Source organism: Bos grunniens, chromosome 2, assembly GCF_055505025.1.
Source record: "Bos grunniens cultivar Pamir isolate PY7600 chromosome 2, Bosgru_T2T1.0, whole genome shotgun sequence".
NCBI lineage: Eukaryota > Metazoa > Chordata > Mammalia > Artiodactyla > Bovidae > Bos > Bos grunniens.
The window spans coordinates 51798579-51824264 of NC_141166.1; the positions used below are offsets into that span (position 1 = coordinate 51798579).

The window sequence follows — 25686 nt, forward strand, 5'->3', positions numbered from 1 at the left end:
ATTAGTTTAATAAACTTGGATATACTTGGAGAGAGAGCATTTCACTTATTAAACTTGGAACTGTATAGAGATGAGCTGGCACTTTCTTAAATCAGTTCAGTTCAGTCACTCAGTCATGTCCGACTCTTTGCGTCCCCATGAATTGCAGCATGCCAGGCCTCCCTGTCCATCACCAACTCCCAGAGTTCACTCAAACTCATGTGCATCGAGTCGGTGATGCCATCCAGCCATCTCATCCTCTGTCGTCCCCTTTTCCTCCTGCCCCCAATCCCTCCCAGCATCACAGTCTTTTCCAATGAGTCAACTCTTCGCATCAGGTGGCAAAAGTATTGGAGTTTCAGCTTCAGCATCAGTCCTTCCAAAGAACACCCAGGACTGATGTCCTTCAGAATGGACTGGTTGGATCTCCTTGCAGTCCATGGGACTCTCAAGAGTCTTCTCCAACACCACAGTTCAAAAGCATCAATTCTTCGGTGCTCAGCTTTCTTCACAGTTCAAGTCTCACATACATACATGACCACAGGAAAAACCATAGCCTTGACTAGACGGACCTTTGTTGGCAAAGTAATGTCTCTGCTTTTGAATATGCTGTCTAGGTTGGTCATAACTTTCCTTCCAAGGAGCAAGCGTCTTTTAATTTCATGGCTGCAATCACCATCTGCTGTGATTTTGGAGCCCCCCAAAATAAAGTCTGATACTGTTCCCACTGTTTTCCCATCTATTTGCCATGAAGTGATGGGACCAGATGCCATGATCTTAGTTTTCTGAATATTGAGCTTTAAGCCAACTTTTTCACTCTCCTCTTTCACTTTCATCAAGAGGCTCTTTAGTTCCTCTTCACTTTCTTCCATAAGGGTGGTGTCATTGCATATCTGAGGTTATTGATATTTCTCCTGGCAGTCTGGATTCCAGCTTGCGTTTCTTCCAGCTCAGCATTTCTCATGATGTACTCTGCATATAAGTTAACTAAGCAGGGTGACAATATACAGCCTTGACGTACTCCTTTTCCTATTTGGAACCAGTCTGTTGTTCCATGTCCAGTTCTAACTGTTGCTTCCTGACCTACATACAGGTTTCTCAAGCAGCAGGTCAGGTGGTCTGGTATTCCCATCTCTTTCAGAATTTTCCACAGTTTATTGTGATCCACACAGTCAAAGGCTTTGGCATAGTCAATAAAGCAGAAATAGATGTTTTTCTGGAACTCTCTTGGTTTTTCCATGATCCAGCGGATATTGGCAATTTGATCTCTGGTTCCTCTGCCTTTTCTAAAACCACCTTGAACATCTGGAAGTTCATGGTTCACATATTGCTGAAGCCTGGCTTGGAGAATTTTGAGCATTACTTTACTAGCATGTGAGATGAGTGCAATTGTGCGGTAGTTTGAGCATTCTTACATCAGTAGCTTTCAAATTTCAACATTCGTCAACACCAACTGGGAAACATGTGAACAATCTGATTTGTGGGCCCCATCCCATGGTGGGTTAGGATTTGGGTTGAGGTCTAGAATATGGTAGACACGTTCTGTGATTGTCATACTACTGATAGCTCTTTCTCCTGTCTGCCTTTTTCCTCATACTAATCTCCCAGAGAAAATGTTCTTCATGCTTAATCCCTGCAGTCTTTCCCTTTTGGTTCTCTCCTCACCAGCCCCAGCTGTATTGAAATATAATTGGCACATAACATTGTGTAAATTTAGGTGTATAACATGTTGATTTGATATATATTGAAAATGATTAATTACCACTATAGCTAGCTAACACTTCCGTCATGTGATATAATTACCATTTCTTTTTTGTGGTGGTAAAATTTACTATCTGTTTACAAATTTTCATATGTAATCACTGCGCTGTACATTAGATCCTCAAAACTACTTATTTATTTTATAGCTGGAAATTTGTACATATATCTCCCTTCCCATCATCATGTATTTTTATCTTTTTTTCCCTGCCCCTCTCTGTTTTTTTTTTTTTTTTTTTTTTTAAGTCAACTCAGATTCTTTGGACTTTCCAGTTTTCCTCTCCCTGCTTCCCCCATTATCTAGGTTTTGTAACTAAGTGGTGGGACATCTCCAGTTTATTGTCTAGGATTCCTAAGTCTGTGGCTTTTAGGATTTGAAATAGCTCAACTGGAATTCCATCACCTCCTCTAGCTTTGTTTGTAGTGATGCTTCCTAAGGCCCACTTGACTTCATATTCCAGGATGTCTGGCTCTAGGTGGGTGATCACACCATCGTGATTATCTGGGTCATGAAGATCTTTTTTGTATAGTTCTGTGTATTCTTGCCATCTCTTCTTAATATCTTCTGCTTCTGTTAGGTCCATACCATTTTTGTCCTTTATCGAGCCCATCTTTGCATGAAATGTTCCCTTGGTATCTCTAATTTTCTTGAAGAGATCTCTAGTCTTTCCCATTCTGTTGTTTTCCTCTATTTCTTTGCATTGATCTGAGGAAGGCTTTCTTATCTCTCTTTGCTATTCTTTGGAGCTCTGCATTCAAATGGGTGTATCTTTCCTTTTCTCCTTTGCTTTTCACATTTCTTCTTTTCACAGCCTTTGGTAAGCCCTCCTCAGACAGTCATTTTGCTTTTTTGCATTTCTTTTTCTTGGAGATGATCATGATCCCTGCCTCCTGTACAATGTTACGAAACCTCTGTCCATAGTTCATCAGGCACTCTGTCTATCAGATCTAGTCCCTTAAATCTATTTCTCACTTCCATTGTATAATCGTAAGGGGTTTGATTTAGGTCATACCTGAATGGTCTAGTGGTTTTTCCCTACGTCCATGGGGTTGCAGAGAGTCGGAGCGACTAAACTGAACTGAACTGAAGTTTGTGACAGAAACCCAACCCAACTTACCTAGCCAAAAAGAGAAAAAAAGAAAAGTGGCAGAAGAGCCCAGGGGTGAGCCTGGTCTCAGGCACAGTGGATTGAGGCTGGAGTCAAAACATAGCTATCTCCCTGGCTCTCAGCCCAGCTGACCACCAATGTCTCCATACCTCCAGAAGGCAAGGAGGAGAATACTTTCCTCTTTGAGTAGGAGAGAAAGAGAGGAGAAGTGCTGATACTTGTGATTCAAAATATTTTCTTTATCCCAGTTACTTGTATATCACAACAGAAAGATTGATCATGGCAGAGAGTGAGTTTTTGCTTTACACTGAGATCTTTCTTTTAAGAACAGAATTAGATTAATGAGGTAATGAATAAGTGCCTAGTGTTTTGAGATTTTCCCTCAATTACAACCAGTTATAATTGATTTACATTTTCATGAGATTTATGTTTGAATCTATAAGGCTGTGGTACTTTTATAAATTTAATAGTGTAGCATTTTAAGCAAAAGTAAATATCTATAAACTGAATGGATTTTTCTTTGAGTAGATTTTCATCCATTAGTTAAAATGCAGCTTCTTGTAGCATATTGAATTTGGAGTAGGAATCCAATTTCTAAAAATTTAATAAGTTAAAATAATTTGACTCAGTGAAACTAATGATTGTTTTCAGCATCTTTAAAAAAAGTTGGCAATTTTACTTAAAGTTATAAAACTTTATCTGATATATAACCTAACTAAAATGGTTCTATGATTATTTTGTAAGAATTGTCTATTCTATGGGAAGGATTCCACCAACTTAAACCTCGCTTCATTCCATATTTGTTTCACTTCCATTGAATAGTTTCCATGTCACTGATACTGCACTGGACATCTTGGTGAAACTAATGGGAAGGAAAAGAAGTGGAAAAGACCAAGTTGCTTGTGTAAGAACTTAATGTCATGTCATTCTGAAGTTGGCTGGAGAGCTGTTAGGGTCCCTGAGGATTAGTTGTATACATCAAGGCATTTGAGCAGAAGAAAGCTGGTAGTTTAGACAGGCAAACTTCCCAGACTTGACATCACAAATTTCCTTCTTCCTCCCTGTATCTTCAAGGTAAGAAGCCAGCGCTGTTTTCCTTTTAACATATATTGAAATGCCATGAAAACCAATCCCAACATTGACATGGGAGTTAGAACCTTACGTCTCTGCTTACCACAGAATTTCTATGTACAAACTTTCATGTGCTTGCTTAGAGACAGTCCTAATACATATTCATTATTCTTTTAAAAAATGGATGGGTGAGAGGAGAAGAGCAAAAAGGATTTGATTTTTCTGATTTGTCCTATTCTGGCATGGCTCCTATCAGCAAAGCCACTCTGTGGGGCCTCTTTTTCATGCCTTCACATTATATGGTTGTCAGAGTCCATGGAGACTGTCTGGAGAGAGGGAACTTGCTGCTTCTTAACAATATTATGGTTTTATGAAGTTGACTTATAATAAATCTGTGGCTCATAACAAATGAGTAAATAATGACTTTTTGTGTCTGCAAAGCTTATAGTAGGTGGGCCAAAAATGAGAGTGAGAAGGCAGGTATGAAGCATGACAGGTCAGCTCAGGAACTCTCCTTTGGCAGCCGGAGGCTGCTTGACACTTGCATTTAAGGCACTGATTTTAAATCCTGTAAATAGAAGATTTCTTCCCCACCCCCACACAATTTTGTGGGTAACCATAGGTACCACATGATACGGCTTAGGTATAGTTGCCGCAAGGAGCTGTGACATACAGGAAGAGAACCAGGCTTGAAAGACCTAAGTGTGGGCCTCAGCTGTGTCATCCACTAGCGTGGTACTCTCATCTGGAAATGCAATCTGGATTTATAGCTCCATCATAGGGTGGTTAATGGAGAGGGAAATGGCAACCCACTCCAGTGTTCTTGCCTGGAGAATCCCAGGGACGGGGGAGCCTGGAGGGCTGCTGTCTATGTGGTCGCACAGAGTCGGACATGACTGAAGCAACTTAGCAGCAGCAGCATAGGGTGGTTATGGAGATAACATGGAGTGAGTGTGGTAGCAAGCATAGACAAGATATACCAGAGAAGCAGGAGTCTTAAAGTGACTCCATTTACACTGGGGAAGCCAGATTTCATAGTAAGTAGGGGAAAGGGTTTAAACTCCACAAACAAAAGGTCAAATTATGGAAATCAGTTAAACTTACTTATAACATTTAGGTTTTTTAAAAATGATTATTTATTTATTATTTTTGGCTGTGCTGGGTTTTTGTTGCTGTGCCACGTGTTGTCTAGTTGTGGCGGCTGGGAACTGCTCTCCAGCTGTGGCACATGGGCTTCTCATTGTGGTGGCTTCTCTTGTTGGAGCAAAGGCTCTAGGGTGCATGGGCTTTAGTAGTTGTGGCCTACAGGCTTAGTTGCCCTGAAGTATGTGGGATCTTCATGGACCAGGGGTTGAACTGCTGTCCCTGCATTGCAAGGCAGTTTCTTATCTACTGAACCACAAGGAAAGTCCCAACATTTACTTTATAATTACACTTCAGTTCAGTTCAGTTGCTCAGTCATTTCCAGCTCTTTGCCATCCCAAAGACTGCAGCATACCAGGCTCCTCTGTCATCACCAACTCCCGGAGCTTGCTTAAACTCATGTCCATTGAGTTGGTGATGCCATCCCACATCTCATCGTCTGTGGTCCCCTTCTCCTCCCTCCTTCAATCTTTCCCACCATCAGGGTTTTTTCCAGTGAGTCAGTTCTTTGCCTCAGGTGGCCAAAGTATTGGAATTTCAGCTTCACCATCAGTCCTTCCAATGAATATTCAGGACTGATTTCCTTTAGGATTGACTGGTTGGATCTCCTTGCAGTCCAAGGGACTCTCAAGAGTCTTCTCTAACACTACAGTTCAAAAGCATCAATTCTTCAGCATTTAGCTTTCTTTATAGTCCAACTCTCACATCCATAAATGACTACTGGAAAAACCATAGCTTTGACTAGATGGACCTTTGTGGGCAAAGGTCTTATGCTGTCTAGGTTGGTTGTAGCTTTCTTCCAAGGAGTAAGTGACTTTTAATTTCATGGCTGCAGTCATCATCTGCAGTGATTTTGGAGCCCCCAAAATAAAGTCTCTCACTGTTTCCATTGTTTCCCCATCTATCTGCCTTGAAGTGATGGGACTAGATGCCATGATCTTAGTTTTTTGAATGTTGGGTTTTAAGCCAGCTTTTTCACTCTCCTCTTTCACTTTCATCAAGAGGCTCTTTAGTTCCTCTTCACTTTCTTCCATAAGGGTGGTGTCATCTGCATATCTGAGGTTATTGATATTTCTCTCAGCAATCTTGATTCCAGCTTGTGCTTCATCCAGCCCGGGTTTTGCATGATGTATTCTACATAGAAGTTAAATAAGCAGGGTGACAATATACAACCTTGACGTACTCCTTTCCCAATTTGGAAACAGTCTGTTGTTCCTTGTCCGATTCTAACTGTTGTTTCTTGACCTGCATAGAAATTTCTCAGGAGGCAGGTCAGGTGGTCTGGTATTCCCATTTCTTTAAGAATTTTCCATAGTTTGTTGTGATCTACACAGTCAAAGGCTTTGGCGTAATTAATAAAGCAGAAATAGATGTTTTTCTGGCGTTGTCTTGCTTTTTCTATGATCCAACTGATCCAATATGGCTTTTTCTATAATCACAAACATGGTCTACTTACTAGAGTGAAAAAAGGAAAAGTGAAGTGTTGCTATTTTTAGAGGGTTGGGGGAGTTAATTTTTTAAAAAAAAATTGTATAATACATAATATGATATGTGTCAAGCCTCTTGATGAAAGTGAAAGAGGAGAGTGAAAAAGTTGACTTAAAACTCAACATTCTGAAAACTAAGATCATGGCATCCGATCTCATCACTTAATGGCAAATAGATGGGGAAACAATGGAGACAATGAGAAATTTTATTTTTGGGGCTCCAAAATCACTGCAGATGGTGACTATAGCCGTGAAATTAAAAGGTGCTTGCTCCTCGGTAGAAAAGCTATGACCAGCCTAGACAGCATATGAAAAAACATAGACACTGCTTTGCCCACAAAGGTCCATCTAGTCAAAGCTATGGTTTTTCCAGTAGTCATGTATAGATGTGAGAGTTGGAGCATAAAGAAAGCTGAATGCTGAAGAACTGATGCTTTTGAACTGTGGCTTTGGTGAAGACTCTTGAGAGTCCCTTGGACTGCAAAGAAATCAAACCAGTCAATCCTAAAGGAAATCAGTCCTAAATATTCGTTGGAAGGACTGATGGTGAAGCTGAAGCTCCAATACTTTGATCACCTGATGCAAAGAACTGACTCATTTGAAAAGACCCTGATGCTGGGAAAGATTGAAGGTGGGAGGAGAAGGGGACAACAGAGGATGAGATGGTTGGATGACATCACCAACTCAATGGACATAAGTTTGAGCAAGCTCCGGGAGTTGGCGATGGACAGGGAAGCTTGGTGTGCTGAAGTCCATGGTGTCTCAAAGATTCTGAAACGCCTGAGTGACTGAACTGACTGACTGACCCAATCATGAAAGTCATATTATGAGAACTGTGCCAGGCTGCTATCAGCCTTCCCATGGCCTCTTTTTAATCTTATGACATTCAAATTGCTCTTAAAATTTTCTCCTTCAGTTACCAACTATTCTAACTTTGCCAGACCCTTCATTATCAGTGGTTTAGCATATGATTCGAGTTCTTCAAAATCATTTTAATTGACTTTTATGAAATTCTGAGTCTTTTATTAGTTCATGCAGTTTCTCTTTGCATCAGTTTATTGTTAGAACATCTGAATTTCAGTGAGGGACCAACTAAAAGAGATATAAGTGGCAGGGATCAACTTAAAGTGAATGGAGACTCATATAAAAAGTCTTCAGTTTATTGTTTTGTGAAATTTTATTGTTTCTTAATAGTGTGTGCCTGGATAAAGAATACCTAGGTAAAAAGGATGTTTTTCTTTGTCAAAAAATATTGGAGACTATAGTGCTATGAAAATGTAGGTAGTCCTTTTGGGAACAGTTTCCAAACAGTTTTTATCTTAATAATACTTGGTATTAAGATAAGAAAATTAAGCTTGGTATCAATAAGCAGGGTCGTGATACTGAATACAACTATTTGCTTATCCACACAATACATATTCATTTAAGTTTTTGGTTCTTCCAGATCATTCTATATACCATGAAAATCTTGGGTATTGGTATTTTATTATTATTTTATTTTTAATTGAAGTAATAGATGATTTACAAAGTTTTAGGTATATAACATAGTGGTTCAATATTTTTATAGGTTACACACCACTTAAAGTTATTACAATACAATGGCTGTATTCTTGTTTCCTTTTTTTTTCTTCTAGAATATCCAAAGCAATTTATTGGTAGTTATATATAATATTACAATTCTTTTTCGAGCTTTATCTTACTACATTTTTTTTTATACTTCAGCAAACATTTTATTTTATTTATTATTTTTTAATATAAATTTATTTATTTTAATTGGAGGTTAATTACTTTACAATATTGTATTGCTTTTGCCATACATCAACATGAATCCACCACGGGTATACACATGTTCCCCATCCTGAACCCCCCTCCCTCCTCCCTCCCTGTACCATCCCTCTGGGTCATCCCAGTGCACCAGCCCCAAGCATCCAGTATCATGCATGGTACCTGGACTGGCGATTTGTTTCATATATGATATTATACATGTTTCAATCAGTGGCTGTATTCTTGAAGCTTATTTATTTTATACATAGTATTGTGTCTCAACCCCCTACCTATGTCTTGCCATTCCCCATTCCCTCTCTCCACTGATCACCACTAGTTTGTCCTCTATATCTGTGAGTTTGTTTTGTTTTAATAATTTAGTTCATTTTTTAGATTCCACATATAGTTGATAATATACAGTATTAATCTTTTTTTGGATGGCTATTGTAACTAAATCTAAAGGAAATTCAACATGTATTCATAGTGTTTAATTATTTTATATTCTTATTTTCTCATTAGTAGGAGTCAACTCTATCCATTCATGTATTTGAAAAATTTGGCAAAACTAATACAATTATGTAAAAAAAGTTATTATTTTATAGAGGATGTAGCATGTAAGAGAAACAGTAATTTGTTCTCAAAGAGTTTATAATCTGGCAAGACATGAATATTTATAGATTCTGAGGCATTGTGAAGTACCCGTGATACAAATGGTATACAAGAGACCACTAGAATTCAGTAGTAGGAATGTTGCCTTCTGTCTCTGTGTTCTTCAAGATGAAAGTGACCCTAAGACCTTGAAGATGGAGTAGGTGCAGGAAGTGGAAAGGATGGCATGAGCAATGCTCGGCACGCTATAAGCATTTTCATGAGGAACAGATAGTTACCCTTCCATGGAGGAACTTTGTAAAGAGCTTTGTGTTTGTTTATGGTAGTATAAAGAAATCCACTAAAAACCACCTTCCCTTCTCCACCGTGAACCCCCAGAAACACCACTCAAATCCATGCTGTTCTCACGTTTCACTGCAGTGTGCAATGGCCTGCTAAGTTCAGGTCTCAGCTTAATCAGTTTAATTGTCACTGCCTGTGAGAGGCCTGTCTACTCACTCTGCCTAAACCAGGTCCCACTCCTGCCCCTTTTTTCACTTCTCTTGTAGCCCTTTAATTATGTGTTTTACTTGATTGGGAGTATAGTCACTGAAAGAGTGCTGCAGGGAGAGAGTAGATGGATTGTCTCAGGGAAAATACAAGCATTGGAGAGGTCTTTTAAGAAGTGATGGCCAGGACTTCCCTGGTGGTACAGTGGTTAAGATTCCATGATGCTTCCATTGCAGAGGACATGAGTTTACTCCCTAGTTAGGGTACTAAGATCCCACAGACCAAGTAGTGTGACGAAAAATAAAAATAAATACATAAAAAATATGCTAAAGTCATTAAAAACTTTACAAAAAGAAATGATGGCCTAGATTTGGTCTGATGTGAATTTGACTTAGTGCTGTTGTGGCAATGGGAATGGAAGAAAGTACCTGTGGAGTACAGAGTATTTGTAGTTAATCTCAAAACAGTTAAACCAAATCTTAATTATTTTCTCTTACTTATCTGGCTGCATATCCATTGGTTTAATACTAAATCAACAGCTTGAATGTCCTGTTGGACTCAGTCTTTAAAATTAACAACTTTTGAAACTTAAAATTTTGTCTATTTGTGTCTACTCCTTTTCCAGATTTATAGGTGGGCTATTATTACGTTGTGGATCATAACATATTTTCTAAAATTGTGGGGAGAAGAGCCTTTTTCTAAAGGGCAGCAGCCTGGAGGAAAATTGCATTTCCTGATTCTTCATGATGCAGTTAATTGCGTTGGTGTGATCACTCACCTAGAGCCAGACATCCTGGAATGTGAAGTGAAATGGGTCTTAGGAAGCATCACTACAAACAAAGCTAGAGGAGGTGATGGAATTCCAGTTGAGCTATTTCAAATCCTAAAAGATGATGCTGTAAAAGTGCTGCACTCAATATGCCAGCAAATTTGGAAAACTCAGCAATGGCCACAGGACTGGAAAAGGTCAGTTTTCATTCCAATCCCAAAGAAAGGCAATGCCAAAGAATGCTCAAACTACCGCACAATTGCACTCATTTCACACGCTAGTAAAGTAATCCTCAAAATTCTCCAAGCCAGGCTTCAGCAATACGTGAACCATGAACTTCCAGATGTTCAAGCTGCTTTTAGAAAAGGTAGAGGAACAAGAGATCAAATTGCCGACATCCACTGGATCATGGAAAAAGCAAGAGAGTTCCAGAAAAACATCAATTTCTGCTTTATTGATTATGCCAAAGCCTTTGACTGTGTGGATCACAATAAACTTTTGTGGGAATACCAGACCACCTGACCTGCCTCTTGAGAAACCTGTATTCAGGTCAGGAAGCAACAGTTAGACCTGGACATGGAACAACAGACTGGTTCCAAATAGGAAAAGGAGTGCGTCAAGGCTGTATATTGTCACCCTGCTTATTAACTTATATGCAGAGTACATCATAAGAAACCCTGGACTGGGAGAAACACAAGTTGGAATCAAGATTGCCGGGAGAAATATCAGTAACCTCAGATATGCAGATGGCACCACTCTTATGGCAGAAAGCGAAGAAGAGCTAAAGAGCCTCTTGATGAAAGTGAAAGAGGAAAGTGAAAAGTTGGCTTAAAGCTCAACATTCAGAAAACTAAGATCATGGCATCTGGTCCCATCACTTCAAGGCAAATGGATGGGGAAAAATGGAAACAGTGAGAGACTTTATTTTTGGGGGCTCCAAAATCACTGCAGATGTTGACTGCAGTCATGAAATTAAAAGATGCTTACTCCTTGGAAGGAAAGTTATGGCCAACCTAGACAGCATGTTAAAAAGCAGAGACATTACTTAGCCAACAAAGATCCATCTAGTCAAGGCTATGGTTTTTCCAGTAGTCATGTATGGATGTGAGAGTTGGACTATAAAGAAAGCTGATGAAGAAGAATTGATAAAGAAGAATTGATGCTTTTGAACTGTGGTGTTGGAGAAGACTCTTGAGAGTCCCTTGGACTGCAAGGAAATCCAACCAGTCCATTCTAAAGGAGATCAGTCCCGGGTGTTCATTGGAAGGACTGATGTTGAAGCTGAAACTCCAATACTTTGGCCACCTGATGCAAAGAGCTGACTCATTTGAAAAGACCCTGGAGGTGGTAAAGATTGAGGGCAGGAGAAAGGGATGACAGAGAATGAGATGGTTGGATGGCGTTGCCGACTAAATGGACATGAGTTTGGGTAGACTCTGAGAGTTGGTGATGGACAGGGAGGCCTGGCATGCTGCAGTTCATGGTGTTGCAGAGTCAGACACGACTGAGTGACTGAACTGAACTGAACTGAACTGGTACTTTAACACCTGAAAAGAGGACATGAGGGGCAGCTTCAGTCACCCCAAGCTCTCTGTTGAATGCCCTGAAATCATTTATTGGTAGACTGTATAGGAGGGATTTTTCTGATCTTAATCATTTTATTAGCACTTCCTTGCTGAGTAAGCTAGCATTGGGTTATGGTTATGAATGATAAACAATGAATAATGAGTATTCTTTCTCTTAGCAAGTAGGCACTGTGAACAGCTAGTAGAGTGGGGTCTTAGTTGAGAATTTGGTGAAAACTTTCTTCATCTCCGGCTACCGTGGTGGCTCAACTGGTAAAGAATCTGCCTGCAATGCAGGAGACCTGGGTTCGATCCCTGGATTCGAAAGATCCCCTGGAGAAGGGAACAGCTCCCCACTCCAGTATTCTAGCCTGGAGAATTCCATGGATTGTATAGTCCATGTGGTTGCAAAAAGTCAGACATGACTGAGCGACTTGCACTTCTTCATCTCAGGTGACACCTTGCCTTGCAGGGTCTAATGGCTTGCTGTTTTCTGTTCCCAGACCTCTCACATATCTGCATATTGCAGACACATTATATTTTCTTTAGTGTCTCTTGTCATAAATATAATTCACCCCACTTTGTTTTCCTCATTTATACAGTAAAACACAAATAGAGTTTGAAGTATAATATATGTATATGTGTTGTGTATGTGTATGCATGTGGTGTATTTGAAGAAATTTGAAGGGTTAACAAAGATGTTAGTCATTATTCTTTTTCAGTCTAAGAAGTTAAAATATGAGGGTGCATTTCCAGTCTGTAAAAATCTTTTCATAATGAATATTTTTTCAGTGTTTGCTGTTTAGGTGAAATTTAATAAATTGACCTCCAGATTCATTAACAAATATATTTTAAATAAAAACACTTGTTTAATGTATTTGTCATCTGCTGCTGTCTTTATCTTCTAAACAAAATCTGCTGCTTTTGGAAATGAAGTTGTATATACTAAGGTGTTTTGCAGTTTGTATAGTAATTATAACTCTCTCGACCTCTGGAATAAAGGTGATTTTGTTTTTGATTGTTGTTTGAGCAGATGTCTGTTAATGTGAGAGAGCAACCTATTGCAGACCTAATCATAATTAGAAGAGGAGAGTGTCCCCCCCCCCCCCCACCCAGGGAGTGTTATATCATGTTAAATTGTGTCATTTGGGAATGGGACATAGAGCCCTCACAGTGGGGTGGATTGTCTAAGGAGCTTTAAAGGACCAGCTATCTTTTTAATAAATATGGTGACTACTAATCAGTTTCCCTTACCATTAGCTTCATCTACTAAAGGTTTTCATGGATGACAGTCCAAAGAAAATTTGTCTTTCTTATTACAAAAAGCATAGGTATGAAACCAAGATACCAATGAAGAATTCTTAGATATCAACAGAAAATATGAAGCAGTCATTACCTGTTGTTTGTGTAACACTGATTTTCCCATAAGAAGTATTGCATTGAAATACTGTAGTTATAAACTAAAATTTTAACTGTAGAGTAGTTTAATTTTTAAAATTTTTATGCAACTTTGCAAATTGATTTCTACATCGTATTTGATCTTGTTTATTATGGAGATATGAACTCTTAAAAAATACACTACTTTTATTATAAGGGAAAAATGAAGTTTTCCAAAGCAGGTTTGGTAATGATTACAATGATTAGCCTCATTGTAATCTCAGCATTTTGACTTTATTTCTTTTCCACTAATCCAAGTTATGTAGAGTAAAACATCTAACTGAGGTTTTTAAACACTGAGCTGATCCTTTTAGAGATATATTGCCATAGTCAATTGTAACTAATAAATTCTAAGACCATTACAAGCAGAAACTTGCATTTGAGTATTTCTTTTGTCCCTGGCCTCATAATAACCAGCAACTCAGGCCTACCTTCACAAGAGTCTTTGGGACAGAGTTACTGAGATATATTGCTTTTATTTTAAACACCCAAAGTAGTATTGCTTTTCTCAGCCTCATCAATGCCTCTGGGATTCTGTTTGCAGTTAGATTAAAAATCCAGAATTGAGTCTTAATTTGCTCCCTCACTTTTATCCCCTATATTCAATATGTCACGAAGTTTTGGGGCTCTTTCTTTGAAATATTCCTGACTGACTGTGTTATTACTTTGAAATATTGCTGTTACATGAACTGAATTCTATTCTTAATGAAATCTATTCTTAACACTCAGTGCCAGATGTCTTAACTAATCAGTTAGCTTTTAAATGTTTTCCTCATCTCTGTTTTCTTCCTCTTAAAATCAGTCCTTCATAAGCTTTCAGATTAACTTTCTCATGCTTAAATTTCATATTTTGGTTCCTCTGCTTGAGATCCTGGAATGGCTCCCTGCTCACTGGTGAGGTTCCAAGTAAATTACTTCATGTTCTTTGCCCAAGTTTCTTCTGATCTTCTCTTCTTTCCCTTGTTTCACATCACACTACACGCAGTGACTGGCTTGAAAGTGCTGGCTCTAAAAGTTCCTTTAAAGTGGGTGGTTTGGAAGTTGGAATTAACTTTGTTTTTAAATAGAAACAATTCTTTAAGAGCTGTGGTTGAGTTCCTTTTAGAATTCAAAATGTAAATATATTTTTGTATATGGTGTTAGAAAGTGTTCTAGTTTCATTCTTTTACAAGTAGTTGACCAGTTTTCCCAGCGCCACTTGTTACAGAGATTGTCTTTTCTCCATTGTATATTCTTGCCTCCTTTGTCAAAGATAAGGTATCCATAGGTGCGTGGATTTATCTCTGGGCTTTCTATTTTGTTCCATTGATCTATATTTCTGTCTTTGTGCCAGTACCATACTGTCTTGATGACTGTAGCTTTGTAGTATAGCCTGAAGTCTGGCAGGTTGATTCCTCCAGTTCCATTCTTCTTTCTCAAGATTGCTTTGGCTATTCAAGGTTTTTGTATTTCCATACAAATTGTGAAGTTATTTGTTCTAGTTCTGTGAAAAATACTGTTGGTAGCTTGATAGGAATTGCATTGAATCTATAGATTGCTTTGGGTAGTATACTCATTTTCACTATATTGATTCATCCAATCCATGAACACAGTATATTTCTTAAAGATCTAAACGTAAGACCAGAAACTATAAAAGTCCTAGAGGAAAACATAGGCAAAACACTGTCTGACATATATCACAGCAGGATCCTCTATGACCCACCTCCCAGAGTAATGGGAATGAAAGCAAAAATAAACAAACAGGGCCTAATTAAACTTACAAGCTTTTGCACAACAAAGGAAACTATAAGCAAATGAAAAGACAGCCTTCAGAATGGGAGAAAATAATAGCAAACGAAGCAATTGACAAAGAATTAATCTCAAAAATATACAAGCAACTCCACCTCAATTCCAGAAAAATATATGACTCAATCAAAAAATGGGCAAAAGAACTAGACAGACATTTCTCCAAAGAAGACATACAGATGGCTAACAAACACATGAAAAGATGCTCAACATCACTCATTATCAGAGAAATGCAAATCAAAACCACAATGAGGTATCATCTCAGGCAGGTCAGAATGGCTGCTATCCAAAAATCTACAAACAATAAATGCTGGAGAGGGTGTGGAGAAAAGGGAACCCTCTTACACTGTTGGTGGGAATGCAAACTAGTACAGCCAGTATGGAGAACAATGTGGAGATTCCTTAAAAAACTGGAACTAGAACCGCTATATGACCCAGCAGTCCCACTGCTGGACATACACACCAAGGAAACCAGAATTGAAAGAGACACATGTACCTCAATGTTCATCACAGCACTGTTTATAATAGCCAGGACATGGAAGCAACCTAGATGTCCATCAGCAGATGAATGGATAAGAAAGCTGTGGTACATATACACAATGGAATATTACTCAGCAATTAAAAAGAACACATTTGAATTAGTTCTAGTGAGGTGGTGAAACTGGAGCCTATTATACAGAATGAAGTAAGTCAGAAAGAAAAACACCAATACAGTATACTAACACATATATATCGAATTTAGAAAGATGGTACGGATAATCCTATATGTGAGACAGCAAAAGAGACACAGATGTCTGCAGAACTTCTGGTTTTCATTTTGTTTCTTCCCTCTCATATCCTCTTCCTTTCTTGCTTCTCCATAACCATCCTTCCAGTTAGGATGTATGAATGCTTTTCATACATTTATTCTTTTCCTCTTATCCTTTAAGACTTACCTCAGATCTCCTTCAGCCAATCTTTTGTCTTGCAGATATTCAGTTTTCTCATTGGAGATGACAGAATTTTTCAAACTTAATTCATATTATTTTGGGGTCTCACTTGAGATGATGGAAGTGAAAATGTTTTGGAAAATGTACAATATTTTATAAATATTACTGTCACTTCCTGATGCCCCATGAACATTTACTAGTTATATCACATACTTGGGGGACAAATTGTACATGTACATGAAGTGTCATTAATACCAGGTTGAATTCCTTCATATGTGAATTATTTGATCTTTCCTCTTAAAGTTCTTGAAGAGTAATGGCCATGTTACATGCCTTAGGGAAAGATAAGAAAGAACTTGAAAGGAAAACTTACTCTCTTGGTAATAAGGAGTTCATGATCTGAGCCACAGTCAGCTCCCGGTCTTGTTTTTGTTGACTATAGAGCTTCTCCATCTTTGGCTGCAAAGAACATAATCAATCTGATTTCAGTGTTGACCATCTGGTAATGTCCATGTGTAGAGTCTTCTCTTGTGTTGTTGGAAGAGGGTATTTGCTATGACCAGTGCATTTTCTTGGCAAAACTCTATTAGTCTTTGCCCTGCTTCATTCCGTATTCCAAGGCCAAATTTGCTTGTTACTCGAGGTGTTTCTTGACTTCCTCCTGTTGCATGCCAGTCCCCTATAATGAAAAGGACATCTTTTTTGTGTGTTAATTCTAAAAGGTCTTGTAGGTCTTCATAGAACCGTTCAACTTCAGCTTCTTCAGCGTTAACTGGTTGGGGCATAGGCTTGGATTACTGTAATATTGAATGGTTTGCCTTGGAAACGAACAGAGATCATTCTGTCATTTTTGAGACTGATTCCAAATAGGAAAAGGAGTACGTCAAGGCTGTATATTGTCACCCTGCTTATTTAACTTATATGCAGAGTACATCATGAGAAACGCTGGACTGGAAGAAGCACAAGCTGGAATCAAGATTGCAGGGAGAAATATCAATAACCTCAGATATGCAGATGACACCACCCTTATGGCAGAAAGTGAAGAGGAACTAAAAAGCCTCTTGATGAAAGTGAAAGAGGAGAGTGAAAAAGTTGGCTTAAAACTCAACATTCAGAAAACGAAGATCATGGCATCTGGTCCCACCACTTCATGGGAAATAGATGGGAAAACAGTGGAAACAGTGTCAGACTTTATTTTTCTGGGCTCCAAAATCACTGCAGATGGTGACTGCAGCCATGAAATTAAAAGACGCTTACTCCTTGGAAGGAAAGTTATGACCAACCTAGATAGCATATTCAAAAGCAGAGACATCACTTTGCCAACAAAGGTTCGTCTAGTCAAGGCTATGGTTTTTTCTGTGGTCATGTATGGATGTGAGAGTTGGACTGTGAAGAAGGCTGAGCACCGAAGAATTGATGCTTTTGAACTGTGGTGTTGGAGAAGGCTCTTGAGAGTCCCTTGGACTGCAAGGAGATCCAACCAGTCCATTCTGAAGGAGATCAGCCCTGGGATTTCTTTGGAAGGAATGATGCTGAAGCTGAAACTCCAGTACTTTGGCCACCTCATGCGAAGAGTTGACTCATTGGAAAAGACTGATGCTGGGAGGGATTGGGGGCAGGAGGAGAAGGGGACGACAGAGGATGAGATGGCTGGATGGCATCACTGACTCGATGGACGTGAGTCTGAGTGAACTCCGGGAGTTGGTGATGGACAGGGAGGCCTGGCGTGCTGCGATTCATGGGGTCGCAAAGAGTCAGACACGACTGAGCAACTGAACTGAACTGAACTTACTCTCTTTACTGTTTGGTATACTCTGTAGTTTTATGCCAGTCGTAGATGCTTCATACATTTTTTTTTTTTTTTTTTGCAGGGTTCAGTTAGCTAGCAAATTCACACAGTTCTAGCTTAATTTTCTTTTCCACTAAAAATAAATGTTATTTATTCATTTTTTTTGACCTGTCTATTGTTTTCTCTCTTTGTAAAAATGAAACTTCACAAGGTAGGGATTTGATCTTTTGCTCTGTTTTATCTTTAATGGCTTTCACAAGGGAGGTACTCAATAAAAGTTTGTTGAATGTGTGAATAAATGAATGAACCCAAAATGATGAGAAAATCAAATTTCAAACCTTTATCTCTGGCTGGAGGACAAGAGAGTGGCCCTTGTCAGGCCCTTGCTATAGGGCTAAGACTTGGGCTTCAGGATAGCTTTTCCTCATTGCCTACAAGGCTATTTTTTTCTTTCTGTTTTTGGGACTGTGCTTTGAATAATTGAGGATGCTGATAATCTACTCTCCCAATAATTGTGGGGATCAAGGGAGTATTAAAATCAGTACTACTTGGTATAATTAAAGTAGAATGTCATCACGTAACATTATTAATATTAATAGTTAAACACAATTGAGCACTTATATGCCAGGCACTGTTCTAAATGTTCTACGTGGACTGATTAATTTAGTTTTCTCCAAAATTCTATGTTGCAACCAGGTGTTACTATGTCTCTCTTATACTGATGGGAAGATGTAAGCACAGAGAGTTAAAATAAATTTTCCAAGATGACAGAGCAACTTAATAGTAGAGAGATGACTGAAACCCATAATCAGAGTTTGGAACTTATTCTTTTTTCCATTGTGTTTTACCTATCTCTCTAATTAAGTAGAGGTCATTAAAAAATAAAATAGTTTTCGTATACATCCCTTTCCCCCTTTTCTTTCTAGAGTAGAGTAATTTTCGGGTATTTTTTGTTGTTGCTTAAAGCAGTAAAGGTTCTGGCCTATTTCTTCCAGGGAAATAGCTTACTTACGTACAGCCTGCATTTTCTATTTGACTACAATGTGTTAGGAGTTAATTATTTATAGTGCTTGTTGAAGCTGATGTGGTGCTGAGCTCACTCTGGGTTTACAGACAAAGAATGGCCTGTTGAAATTCACTAAAATGAAAATTTCATGAAACCTCACATTAGAGGTTGACCTGAATTTTAGGCTTCATGGATTTAAAGTTGTGTAACAGTTATGGGTTATATGATGTCAGAATTACTATATACCACATCAGAAAGCAATAGTTAAATTTATGAAGAGGAGTATTAGTTTCTCTGTTCACTTTATTTCTGTCCTTTTTACACAGGACATCTTGCCCACCAATCCCAGTGATTTTTTAAATTCAAGTATAGTGCTAAAAGTGTGAGATCAACTTTATCACATAAATTAATTGAATAAATATATTTGCAAGTACTGTGACCTTGGCAGTGGCAGAATTTTCCCCTTTACCCAAGTGTTTGTGAAAATGGATGAGGGGATGGGAAAAATTAGGGAATCCTTCTCTTTTCTTCCCTCAGACTAGGTATCCAAGACTATTAGTTAATAATGTAACCATTGAACCCAGAATTACTTTTTTTTTTTAATGGAAGTTCTAGTTAATTTTCTAGAACACCTTACAGGAGTGGTCTTTTGAAAGATGTAATATGTTGAAGAGGCCAGCAGGTACTGGGGATGCAGAGTAAATGTTAAATCCATAAACCTATTGGTGAATGAAGTAGTCATGAAAGAGGTAGTGAAGAAGAGAGCCATATTCATTCTATGTAGAGCCATACATTATAATTTCATGGCTACAGTCAACCATCTACAGTGATTTTGGAGCCCAACAAAATAAAGTCTGTCACTGTTTCCATTGTTTCCCCATCTATTTTCCATGAAGTGATATGACCAGATGCCATGATCTTCGTTTTTTTAATAAAGTACAGAGGTCTTGGAAAGAATCTCTGTCAGAGTCTGGCAATGGAGAAGAAAAAGGGTATCTATGACTAGACTCAAAGTGAGCCAGCAGGGGGCTGCATCTAAGTTCAAACAGGAAAGGCTTTGTTCTTTTAGATGGGAGCCAAAGGAAATAACATCATGATCTAGACGGTAGAAATATTGTGGACCAGTTAGAAATCAGGGGTGGCAAAGGACAGGCCCAGAAAAGGGATTCAAGGTGTTAATTCATGAGTATCTAGGAGATAGTAAGGAGTGTCTCCTAGGAACTTAACGGGTATCTTGGAGAAGGATGCTCACTGGTCACTGATCTGCTTATTCAACATTTATTGATACCTACTTTGTACTACCTACTGGTCCAAATTGGGAAAGGAGTACGTCAAGGCTGTATATTGTCTTGCTACTTATTTAACTTATATGTAGAGTACATCATGTGAAATGCTGGGTATATGCAGAGTACATCATGTGAAATGCTGGATGAAGCATAAACTGGAACCAAGATTGTCGGGACAAATATCAATAACCTCAGATATGCAGATGAAAACACCCTTATGGCAGAAAGCAAAGAGAAACTAAAGAGCCTTTTGATGAAAGTAAAAAAGGAGCATGAAAAAGCTGGCTTAAAACTCACCATTCAAAAAATGAAGATCATGGCATCGGTCTCATCACTTCATGGCAAATAGATGGGGAAACAATGGAAGCAGTAACAAACTTTATTTTCTTGGGCTCCAAAATCACTGCAGATGGTGATTGCAGCCATGAAATTAAAAGATGCTTGCTTGGAAGAAAAGCTATGACCGGCTTAGACAGCATATTAAAAAGCGGAGACATTACTCTGCAAACAAAGGTCTATCTGGTCAAAGCTATGGCTTTTCCAGTAGTCATGTATGGATGTGAGAAAGTATAAAGAAAGTATAAAGTATAAGGTATACTGAGTATACTTTATATAAAGTATAAAGAGTATATATAAAGTATATATTCTTTAGTATATAGAGTATATAGAGTATGTATACTCTATAAAGTATATATAAAGTATATATATAAAGTATATATATATATAAAGTATCTAGAGTATATACTTTATACTCTATATAAAGTATAAAGAAAGCTGAGTGCCAAAGAATTGATAGTTTTGAACTGTGGTGTTGGAGAAGACTCTTGAGAGACCGTTGGACTGCAAGGAGATCCAACCAGTCAATCCTAAAGGAAATCAGTCCTGAATATTCATTGGAAAGGCTGATGCTGAAACTGAGGCTCCAATACTGTGGCTGCCTGATGCAAAGAACTGACTCACTGGAAAAGATCCTGATGTTGGGAAAAATTGAAGGCAGGAGGAGAAGGGGATGACAGAGGATTAGATGATGGGATGGCATCACCAGCTTAATGGACATGAGTTTGAGCAAGGTCTAGGAGTTGGTGCTGGATGGGGAAGCTTGGTGTGCTGTGGTCCATGGGGTTGCAAAGAGTTGGACACAACTGAGCGACTGAACTGAACTGTTTACGAGGCACTGTTGGAAACGCTGGGGTGAAGCTGTGACCAAACATGCATTTGTGAAGCTTACATTCTTTTTTTTTTTAATTCTCAGCTTTATTGTGGTATAATTGATAATACAATTGTAAGATATTTAACATTTCACCATGATGATTTGATATTTGTGTACATTGTGAAAGGATTCCCACCATCCAGTTAATGAACACCTTCATCACCTCTTTTATTATTTTTTTTGATAAGTACATTTAAATTCTGCTCTCTTAGCAAATTTCAATTATATAATATGGTGTCATTAACTGTAGTCCTTCATCGTTCACTTTAGCTCCTCAAACCTTATTCATCTGAAAATTGAGAGTTTGTAGCCTTTACCAACCTCCCCATTATTCCCATCTTGCAGGCCATGGTTACCACTCTTTTGGTTTGTTTCTAGGTGTTTGACTTTTCTTTTTAAATTAGATTCCACATATAAGTGAGATAATTTCTTTCTCTGACTTATTTCACTTAGCATGATGCTTCAGTGTTCAGCTGTGTTGTTCCAAACAGCAGGATTTTCTTCTTTCTCACAGCTGGATAATATTCCAATGTATGTATTGCATACATACATCAATATTGCATCTTCTTTATCCATTTATTCGTTAAATGACACTTGGGTTGTCTCCATATTTTGGCTATTTCAAATGACACAGCAGTGAACATGGGAGTGTGGATGTCTCTTTGAGATCCTGTTTCATTTCTTTTGGATGTATACCCAGAAGTGGAATTGCTGTGTCACTGTTGTTGTTGTTGTTCAGTTGCCCAGTCACGTTCAAGTCTTGGTGACCCCATGGACTGCAGCAAGCCAGGCCTCCCTGTCCCTCAGCATCTCCCCGAATTTGCCCAGGTTCATGTTCATTGCATCAGTGATGCTGTCCAGCCATCTCATCCTTTGATGCCCTGTTCTCCTCCTGCCCTCAATCTTTCCCAGCATCAGGGACTTTTCCAATGAGTTGTCTGTTCACATTAGATGACCAAAATACTGGAGCTTTAGCTTCAGCATCAGCCCTTCCAGTGAATATTCAGGGTTGATCTCCCTTAAGATTGACTGATTTGATCTCCTTGCTATATCATATGGTAGTTCTATTTTTAATATTTTGAAAAATCTCCATATGGTTTTCCATAATGGCTGTACTGATTTACATTTCCTCCAACAGTGCAGGAGAGTTTCCTTTTCTCCATGTCGTAGCCAACATTTGTTATTTGTTTGGTTTTTGATGGTAGCCATTCTGACAGGTATGAGGGGATATTTCATTGTGGTTTTGAATTGCATTTCCCTGATGATTAGTAATTTTGAGCATTTTTTTTTTGTGCCTGTTTGCCATCTGTATGTGTTCTTTGGAAAAATGTCTATTCAGGTCTTCTGCCTATATTTTAATTGGGTTGTTTGTTTTTTTTTGATATTGAGTTGCATGAGCTCTTTGTATATTTTTGCTCCTTATCAGATTATTTAGCTCCTTATCAGTATATATCATCTCCTCATGTTTAGCTCCTTATCAGTCATATCATTTACAAATATTTTCTTCCATTCAGTAGGTTGTTCTTTTGTTTCATCAGTGATTTCCTTTACTGTGCCAAAACTTTTAAGTTTAGTTAGATACCATTTATTTACTTTTGCTTTTGTTTCCTTTGCCTTAGGAAACAGAACCAAAAAAAATATTGCAATGATTTATGTCAAAGAAATTTTGGTCTGTGTTTTCTTCTAGGAGTTTTATGGTTTCAGGTCTTCAAGTTTTTAATCCATTTTCAGTTGATTTTTTGTGTATGGTGCAAGGTAGTGGTCCAGTTGCATTCTTCTCACATGGTTGCCCAGTTTTTCCAATCACCTTTTATTGAGGAGACTGTGCTTTCCTCAAGCTTACCTTCTTGTGGGGGAAAATACACAAGAACCAAATAAGTGCATGGTGCTCTGTGGTACAGCAGATCATAGTAATTGCTTTTGAGAAAAGTAAAGCAAGGAAGGAGGGGTGGGAAATGCTTGGATGTTGCAGTTTTAAATGGAATGGTCAACTATATGTAAGTGAGGAGGTAACATTTGGGCAAGTTCCTGAAGAAGGATTTGGTGGGTTTTATTCCTATGAGAAGGAAATTGAGTGCATGAACTTGTCCTCACTGGTGTATTTCAACTCTGTTTAACATGGGTCAAAATTTTCTGTCTTGCTATTTTAAAATTAAATTGCATCAACAAATAAATATGTGAGTTGGGTGAAGGAGAGGAGGATGCTATTTCTGAAGGAGGAAGGATAGACATAAAAGGGATGGTAGGGAAAGCCCCTTCTTAATTGCTATGAGGACACTGTGCCCAGTAATGAAATTGAGGCCACAGGTGTTTGATGACCTTTGCCATCAGGTGACCTCAGCCTATGAAAGTTGTTTCTGACATCATCAGTTGACAGTAGAGTAGTAGGTTTTATTTTGACAGCAGATTATTGCATGGGTTAGGCTTTAACAAACACTCATAAAGTCATTGTCTGGGAAGCTTAAATGTAATTCCTTGCATTGTAATGCTAATGCTTTGTATGTGTTTGTCTCTACAGCTTTGTAGGAAGTCAACTTCAGAGAGGCAGACGGGATGGCTAGCTCAGCCCGGGAGCACCTGCTTTTTGTAAGGCGTCGAAATCCCCAGATGCGGTACACCCTGAGTCCAGAGAACCTCCAGAGCCTGGCTGCCCAGAGCTCCATGACCGAGAATATGACCCTACAGCGGGCCAACAGCGACACAGATCTGGTGACCTCTGAGAGCCGCTCCAGCTTGACGGCCAGCATGTATGAGTACACACTGGGGCAAGCCCAGAACCTCATCATCTTCTGGGACATTAAAGAGGAGGTGGATCCCAGTGATTGGATAGGACTGTATCACATAGGTGAGTCAAATGAACTGGACTTGCTTGTGACTTAGCGCATACATTTTGCTCTGACATTATACTATTCTGTGTTTTCTCCTGGGAAGAAATTCACATACATAAATTAAAACAGCCATATCCTGGAAATTTTTTTCTTCTTTGGGGTAGGGGAAACAACAATTATAAATAACTTTGCTGATATGAATTCTGTGGTTAATTTCTACCCTAATTAAACGTCAGAACCTGCAGTATTTTCTTTTTAAACTTTCACTTTACCCTTGATCATTAGCTGCATTTTGAAAAGAGGTGGCTATAAACATTTACTAGTATTTTTAAACCAATGAAAAAGATGTTTGGATTTAGATAACTGATATAAAAAATGTTCTGTATTTTCATAAGGTTGAAGTACATTAATAACTTGCAGTCTGAAGTATCTTTTTATTTCAAAATTCCTTGATGGGTCCTAGATCAATTAGGTAAAGAAAATGTCATAGTCTTCTAACAAATGACTTAGAAATAGGTTGCTATTTGTTTTAATGAAAGTATCCCAACCCTGTTTAAATTCCTTGATGGGTCCTATATCAGTTAGGTAAAGAAAATGTCATAGTCTTCTAACAAATGACTTAGAAATAGGTTGCTATTTGTTTTAATGAAAGTATCCCAACCCTGTTTAGCTGATTTGCATCTCTTTTCATAGGTGAGTTCATGATGAATAACCATGTCCCAGAAAATATAATATCTGTTACTTGAGTTGAAAGCAGAAGTAAAACCTACTAACCAGTCATAAAGAAATCTAAATCAAATCTAGTAAGAAAATCTTAACATTCTCCAAAGTTTGAGAGCTTTATCGCTGCATGAAGGGAGTTCTTTAAAAAAAAAAAAAAAATTAACAACAGATGTCTTATCAGAAGACATTGTTCCTTTCAATGTAGATTATAAGCCAAGCACTTTATGTGTGTGTGTGTGTGTGAACAGAGTGGGAGTAGGGTGGGAAACTAGTTTATGCACTGCTTCTCTACAGGGGCAATTTGCCTACTTCCTCTACGGGACATTTGGCAGTGTTTGGCGATGTTTTTGTTTGGCAGAACTGGATGGGGAAATGGGAGATCAGTGATGCTGCCAAACATCTTACAATGCAGAGGACACCCCCTCACAACAAAGAATTATCTATCCTCACATGTCCGCACACTGTTGAGAAACCCTAGTTGAGGCAAAGTAATACCCTTGATTGCACTTTGTTTCTCTGGACAATTTTAGATTGACTAAAATAAAATTGATTTGTATTTACTTATGTAAATTTTAATGCTGAATCATGCTAGATAGCAAGAAATCGAAACAAAAATTCAATGAATTTTAATTTTTCTATTTCCTCTTATGACAAAAAGAAAAAGGGGAGGAAAAGTCTTCAGAGTTCCCTGGTGTGTTTAAATATATGTTTATAGTGAGGGAGATACATAATTTTAAAATTATATGTTTATATATAATATCTATTCTGTTCGCAAAAGAATATTGCAGTTTTGATGTGACTTTAGAGGTACTCTTGTGGTTTTGATGTAATTTTGCCCTTTTATTTATTTATTTTTTTTAAATTTTTTCTAATTTTATTTTATTTTTAAACTTTGCATAATTGTATTAGTTTTGCCAAATATCAAAATGAATCCGCCACAGGTATACATG

The 25686-nt window shown here is 38.2% G+C and overlaps 1 protein-coding gene across 7 annotated transcripts in view; it reads left to right on the forward strand.

The window, feature by feature from the left end:
- Positions 1 to 25686, forward strand: part of HECW2 (HECT, C2 and WW domain containing E3 ubiquitin protein ligase 2) — a 433106-nt gene that overhangs the window by 164713 nt on the left and 242707 nt on the right. For all 7 annotated transcript variants that reach the window (XM_086348453.1, XM_086348470.1, XM_086348425.1 and 4 more), the window contains exon 2: positions 23704 to 24030. In XM_086348453.1, coding sequence (XP_086204579.1) covers positions 23739 to 24030 — 292 coding nt within the window. In that variant the 5' untranslated portion in view covers positions 23704 to 23738. The remainder of the gene's footprint in view (positions 1 to 23703; positions 24031 to 25686) is intronic.